This window comes from Micropterus salmoides, unplaced genomic scaffold, assembly GCF_014851395.1.
Source record: "Micropterus salmoides isolate LMB-PRFRI ecotype aquatic unplaced genomic scaffold, ASM1485139v1 Ms_hic_scaffold_9, whole genome shotgun sequence".
Classification (NCBI taxonomy): domain Eukaryota; kingdom Metazoa; phylum Chordata; class Actinopteri; order Centrarchiformes; family Centrarchidae; genus Micropterus; species Micropterus salmoides.
In genome coordinates, this window is record NW_024044681.1 from 37,349,976 (window position 1) to 37,361,986 (window position 12,011).

The 12,011-nt window shown below is 41.8% G+C and overlaps 1 protein-coding gene across 1 annotated transcript in view; it reads left to right on the forward strand.

Annotated features, from left to right (window-relative positions):
- The window catches only part of riox2 (ribosomal oxygenase 2), a 36,906-nt gene that overhangs the window by 4,250 nt on the left and 20,645 nt on the right, over positions 1-12,011 (forward strand). Inside the window, exons 3-5 of the mRNA XM_038709331.1 lie at positions 3,336-3,455; positions 4,119-4,247; positions 7,489-7,592. Of these exons, the coding sequence (XP_038565259.1) occupies positions 3,336-3,455; positions 4,119-4,247; positions 7,489-7,592 (353 nt within the window). The remainder of the gene's footprint in view (positions 1-3,335; positions 3,456-4,118; positions 4,248-7,488; positions 7,593-12,011) is intronic.

Genomic DNA, 12,011 nt, shown 5'->3' on the forward strand with positions numbered 1-12,011 from the left:
ATATTTATAGTAGTGTTAATGATAATTGTAGTTTTAATGATTATAATAACAACTAGAACTGCAAGCAGTTATAAGCGGTGTCCAAGCACCCGGCGCAAGCCGCCCCACCTGGCCCCGCTAAGGGTGCGTGAGTCGGCCTGGGCTGCGCGCCGAGCCTCAGGGGGCTCGTGGAGAATAAATGAGCAGAGTTATAAATGAAAGGGGATTGCGGTTACGGATATCTGAAATGGGAGTGTTATTTGATTTCCAAGTAATGGCACCAACTAGAGGCCGATTGACGCCAAATTTCACACAGCCCCTCGGGAGGGCGTGCCAGATAAGGTCCCTGAGTTTGGTGTAGATCGGGCATTGCAAACGTAAGGTCTGACATGACCTCATGTTTTTAGCGTTTGCACAAAAATTGGTGCACTGGCCCTCAGGGGGGCGTCCCACATGAATGCTCCAAATTAGGTCGGCCATTCGATCCCCCGAACGGGTAGATATAAGGTTTTTGATATCTGCCTTCATAGGCCGGAGTTCCAAGCCCAAACGCATTGACCTTGCTTATAGCGCCCCCTAGAGGTAGGCTTGTACCTACCCTATGAGTTTCGTGTCCCTAGCAGTTACGGTCTGGGCTGCAGTAGTGTAATTAGCGGCGGAAGAAAAAAATAAAAAGGAGAACGATTACAATAGGGTTCCCAGCTCCGCTGGTACTGGGAACTGCGATGTCTTGCATTCGTGGGTTCCCAGCCCACTCGGCTTGGACCCCTAATAGTAACAATAGGACTAGTAACAATAATTGTGGCAGAGCGTGTCGAGCAGGAACACGGGGGCAGCAGGCGACTCGCAACCACAGATCCAGACTCCACAGCTCCAGAGCCATTTTAAAGAGCTCATAGTACCTTACTACCCCACCAGAGCACTGCGCTCCCAGAATGCAGGGTTACTTGTGGTTCCTAGAGTCTCCAAAAGTAGACTAGGAGCCAGAGCGTTCAGCTATCAAGCTCCTCTCCTGTGGAACCAGGTTCCATTTTGGGTTCAGGAGGCACACACCATCTCCACATTTGAGAGTAGGCTTAAGACTTTCCTCTTTGATAAAGCTTATAGTTAGGGCTGGCTCAGGTGAGTCCTGAACCATCCCTTAGTTATGCTGCTATATTATTTGCAGGCATGCTTGCAGACATTGTCTGATGGCAGTTTTGTATACATCACCCAATATACAGGTGCTGGTCATATAATTAGAATATCATCAAAAAGTATAAATGAGATTTATTATTAAGATTTATTTCAGTAATTCCATTCAAAAAGTGAAACTTGGATATTATATTCATTCATTACACACAGACTGATATATTTCAAGTGTTTAATTTAATTGTGATGATCAAAACTGACAACTAATGAAAATCCCAAATTCAGTATCTCCGAAAATTAGAATATTACTGAAGACCAATACAAAAAAAGGATTTTTAGAAATGTTGGCCAACTGAAAAGTATGAACATGAAAAGTATGAGCATGTACAGCACTCAATACTTAGTTGGGGCTCCTTTGGCCTGAATTACTGCAGCAATGCGGCGTGGCATGGAGTCCATCAGTCTGTGGCACTGCTCAGGTGTTATGAGGGCCCAGGTTGCTCTGATAGTGGCCTTCAGCTCTTCTGCATAGTTGGTTCTGGCGTATCGCATCTTCCTCTTCACAATACCCCATAGATTTTCTATAGGGTTAAGGTCAGGCCAGTTTGCTGGCCAATTAAGAACAGGGATACCATGGTCCTTAAACCAGGTACTGGTAGCTTTGGCACTGTGTGCAGGTGCCAAGTCCTGTTGGAAAATGAAATCTGCATCTCCATAAAGTTGGTCAGCAGCAGGAAGCATGAAGTGCTCTAAAACTTCCTGGTAGACGACTGCGTTGACCTTGGACCTCAGAAAACACAGTGGACCAACACCAGCAGATGACATGGCACCCCAAACCATCACTGACTGTGGAAACTTTACACTGGACTTCAAGCAACGTGGATTCTGTGCCTCTCCTCTCTTCCTCCAAACTCTGGGACCTTGATTTCCAAAGGAAATGCAAAATTTACTTTCATCAGAGAACATAACTTTGGACCACTCAGCAGCAGTCCAGTCCTTTTTGTTTTTAGCCCAGGCGAGACGCTTCTGTCTTGTTCAAGAGTGGCTTGACACAAGGAATGCGACAGCTGAAACCCATGTCTTGCATACGTCTGTGCGTGGTGGTTCTTGAAGCACTGACTCCAGCTGCAGTCCACTCTTTGTGAATCTCCCCCACATTTTTGAATGGGTTTTGTTTCACAATCCTCTCCAGGGTGCTGTTATCCCTATTGCTTGTACAGTTGTTTCTACCACATCTTTTCCTTCCCTTCACCTCTCTATTAATGTGCTTGGACACAGAGCTCTGTGAACAGCCAGCCTCTTTAGCAATGACCTTTTGTGTCTTGCCCTCCTTGGGCAAGGTGTCAATGGTCGTCTTTTGGGCAGCTGTCAAGTCAGCAGTCTTCCACATGATTGTGTAGCCTACAGAACTAGACTGAGAGATCATTTAAAGGCCTTTGCAGGTGTTTTGAGTTGATCAGCTGGTTAGAGTGTGGCACCAGGTGTCTTCAATATTGAACATTTTCACAATATTCTAATTTTCTGAGATACTGATTTTGGGGTTTTCATTAGTTGTCAGTTATAATCATCAAAATTAAAAGGAATGAACACTTGAAATATATCAGTCTGTGTGGAATGAATGTATACATTATACAAGTTCCACTTTTTGAATGGAATTACTGAAATAAATCAACTTTTTGATGATATTCTAATTATATGACCAGCACCTGTAGTGTGGAATTGAGGCATGTTGTGCTGTTCCACTGCCCCTAACTGGCCAAAGTCATGAATGCAGCTGTACAATTCTCAGGGAGTACTCTGCATCCCATGCTTGTAACCCTTTTAGATTCATTGACGCAACAACAGCAGCAAGTCATTGTGGGTTTTTGATTGTGTTTATTTTGACACTTGGTATCTGTCAATGTTTTGATACTATGCAGAAAGACCTTTTATCATGTATTAAGAATGGCAAAGCTTTTACCCTTCTCCTGACAATAAGCTGCAGGTGAATTCTGATTTTTCTATTTTTGTGACAGGAATTATCTGATCAAAGAATAGGATAGCAAGATTTTGAATCTGCTAAAACATTCATTGCCAAATTTCACAAGATCTCAGTGAACTTTAAACTTGCTTTGTCTGTGGGGATGGCAGAGCCAATTTGTACATCAGCAAAGATCATATGGTCTTTGAGAAGTCATGATTCATCTGTCAATAATGTTTTGTGTGTGTGTGTGTGTGTGTGTCAGGATGAACTGTGGAGGATCCAAGAGAAGCTGGAGTGTTTCTTTGGAGCCTTGGTGGGGTCTAACATCTACATCACACCTCAGGAGTCCCAGGGCCTTCCTGCTCACTATGACGATGTTGAGGTACAACAATAAATTCATGACTGAACTCATTCAACAGCAAAAGCTGCTTCATATTTATGGCACAAAGATGACACACTAATGGCAGTGTAGAAACACTTATTATGCAGAATGGGCCCCGTCACCATACGATACACCTGAAATCAGCAGATTTTATTTACTGTTATATATATATTTTTTCCCCAGAATTTTCTCAACAACATTTTGACTATTGTAAGTTAGTCCCCGTTCATTTGCAGATCAGTGATAACAAGAAGCCTCATAAACCTGAATGAGGAAGTTCTGATAGGTGACCTCTCTGTAGACAAACATACCAGACTGGAACTTAATGTCGGCAGGAAAAGGGAGAGTGGAGAGGAATGGAATGAGGAGTGACATGAGCTATTTTTGGCTGCCTTACATTAGTTGAGTAAATGTACTTAGTAACTTTCCACCACAAACTCATCTCAAAATTTTTGAAAAATGGAATTATACTGAGCTTTCAAAAATGTACATTGTTTCAAACGTGAAAGAACTTTGACAAGAGTGCTGCAACTCTACATTCAGCTGTTTAATTTCAGTTGCAGTTTCTCAGTTTAGAACCTTTAGTGCAATGAAAGTAAGTTGGTAAATAGGGACCCAGCAGACAGCAGGTACCAACTCTCAGTAACATGCCTCTTTGCCCAGGTGTTTATTCTGCAGCTGGAGGGACAGAAACATTGGCTTCTCTACAGTCCTACTGTTCCTCTGGCAGCAGAGTACAGCGTGGAGTCAGAGGACAGGATCGGCAGCCCAACCCATGATATTACACTGAAGGTACAACATGTGTCTGTGTATATGTGTATGTATATGTCTATGTGTGGCTTCAGATCTAAGCTCACACTCTGACACTGAAATATTTCCCTTGTGCAGATAACAGTCAAACAGCTGCACACTTATCTCTCAGCATGTGAAAATTCTTGATGAGAGATTTAGTCACCGTTGTTCATTGGAATCTTTTGTGCAGTTTGACTGGGTCCATGACCCTTGGAGTTCATGTGCACTGGAAAGCTCCATAGACATGCCCCTGTGCTAACAGTGGCAACTGGCAAAAACCAGGGAAGATTGCACATTGAAAATAAAATTTCAAGACATGGCTTTGGACAGGTTTTGGCTATTGCTAAAGAAGTAGTACCCAGTAGTTTCAAGTAGCGCCATTGCAATTCTGCTACCTTTCTGTACGATGTATTTTTGTGAGCTAAGATTTTCAAGCCTAACTTACATCTTACTCATGCCGCCTCACCAAGCTCCGTGTGTTCTCGCATCTTTAATGAACAAAGTGTTTCAAAGTTTTGCACATTCTTTCAGAGCCAAAGCCAACACCTGTCTGATTCCAACACCAACAATCTGGTCGATCACTTCAATCATATCTGCTTGTCTTCACTAAATATTACTGCTCCTCTAAAGGTTAGGCCTACGTCTAAAGCTAGTAAGCAACCCTGGATAAATGACAGCATTCGCAGCCTCAAAAGGGAATGCAGGAAAGCAGAGCGCAGATGGAAAAAATCCAATCTCTAAGTCCATTACCTCAGTCTGAAGGATTTATTAATTAACTACAATAACATGGTTAAGGATGCGAGAACACACTATTTTTCTGAACTCATTACTACACATAAACACAATCCCAGGTTTCTGTTAAAGACTGTGGATCAGCTGGTAAACCCAACCCCTCCTTGTGACTCAGCTGGAAGTAATGATGACTGTGAATTGTTTTTATCTTATTTTACCAATAAGGTGGTGTCAATCAGAGCCTCTATTACCCCCGCGGCCTCTTACTCAGAGGTTCCTCACCAGCAACAAGAGAGTTTTAACCAGTTTTATCCCATCGACTTGTCTGAGCTTTTAAAAACAGTTTTACAAATGAGTGTCCTCCAGCTCACTTGATGTAATACCTACAAAGTTTTTACTGAAAGTAATGGATTCTGTTGGGCCCCATTTGATCTCTGTTTTCAACAGCTCCCTATCTACTGGTTGTGTCCCTGATTATTTTAAAACGGCTTGCGTGAACCCACTTTTAAAGAAACCTGTTTTAGATCCCTCCCTCCCACAAAAGTTTACACCAAAACAGCCTTTTATTGCAAAGATTTCAGAAAGAATTGTGTCCGAACAGCTGCTCACTGTACTGGAAAATAACAAAATATTTGGAAAGTTTCGGTCTGGTTTCAGTAAGTGCCACAGCACTGAGACTGCCCTGCTTAAAGTCACCAATGACCTTTTAATGTCTGAAGGTATGTGCTCAATCCTGGTACTCCTGGACCTTAGTGCTGCTTTTGACACCATTGATCAAATGCTAGATATCTGGCAGACGTCGGTGATGTGTAATCAATGCGTCAGGGAGCCGTTTTGACGCGTCGTTGAGTAGTTCACACATAACGATATCGCTGATTTACCCCTGATCACAGCCCGATGGTTGCTGAGTTCGCAGACTGGCAAATTTGGGCTAAAAATCGTGTAGTGTGAACGAGGCTTAAATTTCCTCTGCCTGGAGATACTTGGGAAATGCAAACGCATCCATAGGTTGATGGATGAGGATCAAACACCGAAACACATAGACTGCAGCACATGCTGTAATCTTAGAAACATTCGCTGCAGAATCCATTTGTTGAAGAGAGGAAAAATAAATTGTCCCGAGGTGAGAGTCCAGCGCTTTACTGACTGAGCTAACCGAACAACATAACAATAGCATCAAATAATTATGGCTTATATTCTCACCCACCATCTCATGGTTGAAAATATTGCTCTGGTGCAAAACGTATTTGCCAACCCCTGCAGTATTTTATTACTACTACTACTTCTTCTAACGGACGTATTCAACGTAGTGATGAGTGTCTACACTGCCTGAAATCTACTAGAAGTAGAACAAGAAGAACGTGTGTCCGTTTTCAGCTACTGTAGTAACATGACGACGCAACGTGCCGACGTCCATGGAAGGGGGGACCTGGGCTTTTGTAGCTAGAAATGATTCATTCTAAGGTAATAAAAACATAACGGTGAACCGTTATGTAAGGTCTTTATACACCATGTATGTAAGGTCTTTATACACCACTGAAAACATAGTTATGGATCGTAAATTGCATTTCTGTCAATAGATCATCAGAAATATTACACACTGAACCTTTAATACTAAGTCACATTTATAACCACTTTTGGTGCGTGTTGGCTGTCAGAGGGATGCAGAAGGTACATTTTTAATACATTTCAGACTGGGGTGACTCGAGATTTTGCATACTTGTGTGCCATGACCAAAAAAATGTTGAGAAACGCTGGTGTAGGTCACATTGTGTCCGTTAATAAGTAGTAGTAATAAGAGTCTGTCTGTTGTTTGCTGGAAAGTGAAGCCGGTTTGCTCTAGCTAACATCCGCTCTCAGGATTAAAAACCCAAATTACCAACATGGGAATAATATATAATATTACGTCGGTTAGAGGTTCTGGATTTCTGTTTCAGTTACTTTTCAATTAATCGTCCAGCCCTAATTGCAACCCTAGTGTGTAAATACTGTATGTGTGTATATACAGTATTTGAATATCAGTGTTGGGCAAGTTACTCAGACATTGTAATAAGTTACCAGTTACTTATTACTCAAAGTAATATTACTTATTACTGGGTGATAAAAGTAACTAGTTATGTTACTCATTACGTTACTATTACTTTCACTACTGCTTTGCGACTGTGACACAATAACGGCAGTAACGTTACTTACAGCTGTCGAAAGAACACCTCTGTCCCTCCATTCTTTCTTCAGCCAAAAAGCTGAAGAAAGGATGGAGAACAGCTGACTTGAACAACATATGATCCGGTGCCGCTGACCCGCAACGCAGTGGTGCATTCACGTCAAGGATGGTACGTGCAGTAACGCAGCGTTACTTGGTTTAGTAACTGTAATAGTATTACTGTTTTGGAAATAGTCATCTGTTACACTACCAGTTACTGGGAAAAGTAATATTATTACAGTAATAATTTTAATTATGCGTTACTCCAAGAGTTAGGTGTTTCTGAGTCATTTTCTCGCTCCACAGGCAGGAGATCTTCTGTACTTCCCCAGAGGAACCATCCATCAGGCGAAAACTCCGCCAGAAGAAGACCACTCCACTCACTTGACTCTCAGCACCTACCAAAAAATGTAAGAGCTCCTTTTCTCTGAAGTCTTCACTTCAACACTGTCTACACAGGAGGCATAGTGGAAGCAGCATGTTAGCAAAGCAGCAGCAGCAGCTACATTCCTCCGTTTGTCTGTACAGGGTGCATTCAGGCACAGTGTGAGTGTAGGTCACCCGTGTTATGGCAGCGCCCAGAGCCCAACACACTGTCACTGTAGTTATGCTCTTAAAACAGGAGGGAAAGCATTTTTTAAAAAAGCTTTGCGAGGTGTTAATGTAGGTCTAGCACAAGTGAAATGGAATGTTCTTAAAATCACAATGTAGTCGCTTGGTCCCATGGGGTTACTCATTCCATCCTCTGTTGATGTCCTATTTAAACAGTAATAGATTCTGGAAACTCACAAACAGCGAGGATCAGTCTCTCTTCCAATCATTTGTGTTGCATACAAAAAGTTCAAGACAGTTCAACTTCGGTGGCGGGCGTTTGTGGGAGGCGTCCACTTCACCTCATTCTGACAGGGACACATGCTACTTAACACAGACTGTTTATGCTGCCCTCTGATACAAGAAAACAGATTTATATATGTTAACCTGTTACTCAGAAGGTGCCTGTTATGATGTTCTGATCTTGACTCTGGACTCTAACTTGTTTTAACAAGCTAGATAAAAGGTCAGTGGCAAATATCTTTGGTTTTATATTTGATTTGAATACAGTAATGTTTAAGTTGAGATTTACAATATTTTATTGCTTCTGTGTAAAGGGAATACTGCTGGTAAAAAGCACCTTATCTGTTTAAAGTATTTGCAAACCACATGCTATTGCACTTTTGTGTGGGACAAGTTAGCGCATGAAAAAACGTTACTGAAGGATAATAATAAAGGTTAGCAATAACATAGGATGCGAATGCTTGCAGCATTCACACCCAACAATGTTGTTGAGAATTCAGTGCCATAGACCAAGGCAAGCGTCATTATCCAATCCCATTAAAAACTCTATTCTACTGCATACCTGCCAAAGTGCTCCTTGTTCTCATCACTAATGTCTGCATCTCCCTCATTTGTGTTGCTGTAAAGATCAATTCAATTTCAATTTTATTTATATAGCGCCAAATCACAACAACAGTTATCTCACAGCGCTTTTCATAAAAGAGCAGGTCTAGACCGTACTCTGTGATGATATTTACAAAAGCCCAACAGTTCCCACCAAGAGCAAGCACTAGGCGACAGAGGCAAGGAAAAACTTCCTTTTAAGAGGCAGAAACCTCGAGCAGAACCATGGCTCAGGGAGGGCGGCCATCTGCCTCGACCGGTTGGGGGGGGGGAGAGAGACTACACAATATACACACAGAGGTACAGACAGTGAAGGTGATGTTGCTATAGACTAAATGAAAAATGGTACAGATATTTATAATAGTGTTAATGGTAACAATCGTAATGTTAATGATTATAATAACAATAATAACAATAAGACTAGCAACAATAGTCGTTGCAGCAGAGGGTGTCGAGCAGGAACACGGGGGCAGCAGGTGACCCGCAACCACAGATCCAGACTCCACAGCTCCAGAGCCAGAAAACCTGCAGGAAGTGATAGGAGAGAGGACAGAGACGAGAAAGCACAAGACTACCAGAAAGGGGAGAAGTTGTGTTAGTAACATGCAATAATGGGATAAGGTTGCATACAGAGGGAGAGAAAGTAGAGGAGAGAGGAGCTCAGTGCATCATGGGAAATCCCCCGGCAGTCTAGGCCTATAGCAGCATAACTAAGGGATGGTTCAGGACTAACCTGAGCCAGTCCTAACTATATGCTTTATCAAAGAGGAAAGTCTTAAGCCTACTCTTAAATGTGGAGATGGTGTGTGCCTCCTGAACCCAAACTGGAACCTGGTTCCACAGGAGAGGAGCTTGATAGCTGAACGCTCTGGCTCCTAGTCTACTTTTGGAGACTCTAGAAACCACAAGTAACCCTGCATTCTGGGAGCGCAGTGCTCTGGTGGGGTAGTAAGGTACTATGAGCTCTTTAAGATAAGATGGTGCCTGACCATTAAGAGCTTTGTAGGTAAGAAGAATGATTTTAAATTCTATTCTGGATTTTACTGGAAGCCAATGCAAAGAAGCTAAAACAGGAGAAATGTGATCTCTTTTCCTGGTTCCTGTCAGAACACGTGCTGCAGCATTCTGGATCAGCTGAAGAGTCTTAATGGACTTTTTCGAGCAGCCTGATAATAAGGAATTGCAGTAATCCAGCCTAGAAGTAACAAATGCATGGTCTAGTTTTTCTGCATCATTTTTAGACAGGATGTTCCTGATTTTCGCAATATTACGTAGGTGAAAAAAGGCGGTCCTTGAAATTTGCTTAATGTGAGACTTAAACGACATGTCCTGATCAAAGATAACGCCAAGATTCCTCACAGTGGTGCTGGAGGCCAGGGCGATGCCATCCAGGGAAACTATATCTTTAGATAATGCGTCACGGAGGTGCTTGGGCCCCAGAGCAATAACTTCAGTTTTATCTGAGTTTAACATGAGAAAATTACAGGTCATCCAGGTTTTAACATCCTGAAGGCACATTTGAAGTTTAGCTAACTGATGAGTTTCATCTGGCTTGATCGATAGATATAACTGAGTATCATCTGCATAACAATGAAAGCTTATGGAATGTTTCCTGATAATATTGCCTAAAGGAAGCATATATAAAGTGAAGAGGATTGGTCTGAGGACAGATCCTTGAGGAACTCCATGACTAACTTTGGCATGCATGGAGGACTCATCGTTAACATGTACAAACTGAAATCGATCTGATAAATAGGACTTAAACCAGCTTAGAGCGGTTCCTTTAATGCCAATGAAATATTCCAGTCTCTGCAATAGGATCTGATGGTCAATGGTATCAAATGCAGCACTAAGATCTAATAAAACCAGTACAGAGACAAGTCCTTTGTCTGATGCAATAAGAAGGTCGTTAGTAATTTTCACCAGTGCTGTCTCTGTGCTATGATGAGCTCTAAATCCTGACTGAAAATCCTCAAATAAACTATTGCTCTGTAGAAAGTCACACAGCTGTTTAGCAACTGCTTTCTCCAGAACCTTAGAGAGAAATGGAAGGTTAGATATAGGTCTATAGTTGGCTAAAACATCTGGATCAAGTTTGGGCTTTTTCAGAAGAGGTTTAATTACAGCTACTTTAAAGTACTGTGGTACATAGCCTGTTGATAAAGATAGATTGATCATATCTAGTATAGAGGTGCTGACTAAGGGTAAAACATCTTTAAGCAGCCTAGTCGGGATGGGGTCTAAGAGGCAGGTTGATGGTTTAGATCAGAGGTCACTAATAGGCGGACCGCGGTCCGGATCCGGACCCAGCTGCCGTCCTCTCCGGACCGCCGACCTACAGCACATTTATTATTGAGACTTACTACCTCGTGACGGAGCGTTTCTATTTTAACCCGCACAGCTTTTCTAGCATTTACTGTACTGGTTTAGAGGACCAGGAAACTCACAGACCAATCGCATGTGCTCCAATCGTCTCATGTGACGCTGCTCAGCCAATCAAATCTGTGCATACCGATGCTTGCGAGTCGAGTCCGCGAGATTCACCAGAAACGTTTTGGAAACACACCCGAATTGAGGAGACGAAAGATAAGAGATTTCACATGACTTTTAATCAAGAATGTACAGATTTTTACATGTACATTCCTCCCAGGGGCAGTTCAAAACCAGAATATCTCATAGATCTCCAATATGCTAGCTGGAGCTCACGTTTCTCACTGAACAACAGAAAGTAGGAAAGTGGTAGCTCTGTAAGAGGAAATGAAAGAGAAGAGGAGGCATTACAGCTGTTCATTTGTTATGATGGGTTTGAGTGTTTATTATAAAATTGGTTAAGACTACACTTCATCACTTCAAGCTACACTTTTTATTACATTTTTTCTAAAAATTAGGCACTTTAGTTTACTTAAATTTTGAATTTATTATTTGAATAGTTATTATTTATTATCCCTCCAGTTTGATGTGAAAACTGACTGAAATATTATTTGATTTGACAGTCCGTTGTTGACTAAAAACATGTGTTGATACAACTATAGGTTATAGTACTGAATGATAACGCAAGTTCGTCGTTTTGATGTTCCGGACCTTTGCTTCAGGAAATTTTCTCTAACTAGACCTCTTTGAAATCTAATTGAATACCCCTGGTTTAGGTGAAGAAATTATTGAAGTTAGTTGGTAAAGATTGAGGGAAGCAAAACAGTCTAAACATGTATCTGGTTCTACAGCTGTTTCTAAGGTTCCTGAGTTAAGAGATAAGTCGTGCCAGTTGAGGGCAGGTCTTGGTGAATTTTGTCTCTAATAGCTAGAATTTTATCATTAAAGAAGCTCATGTAATCGTAACTACTGAGAGCTATGGGAATACTTGTCTCAATAGAGCTGTGACTCTCTGTCAGCCT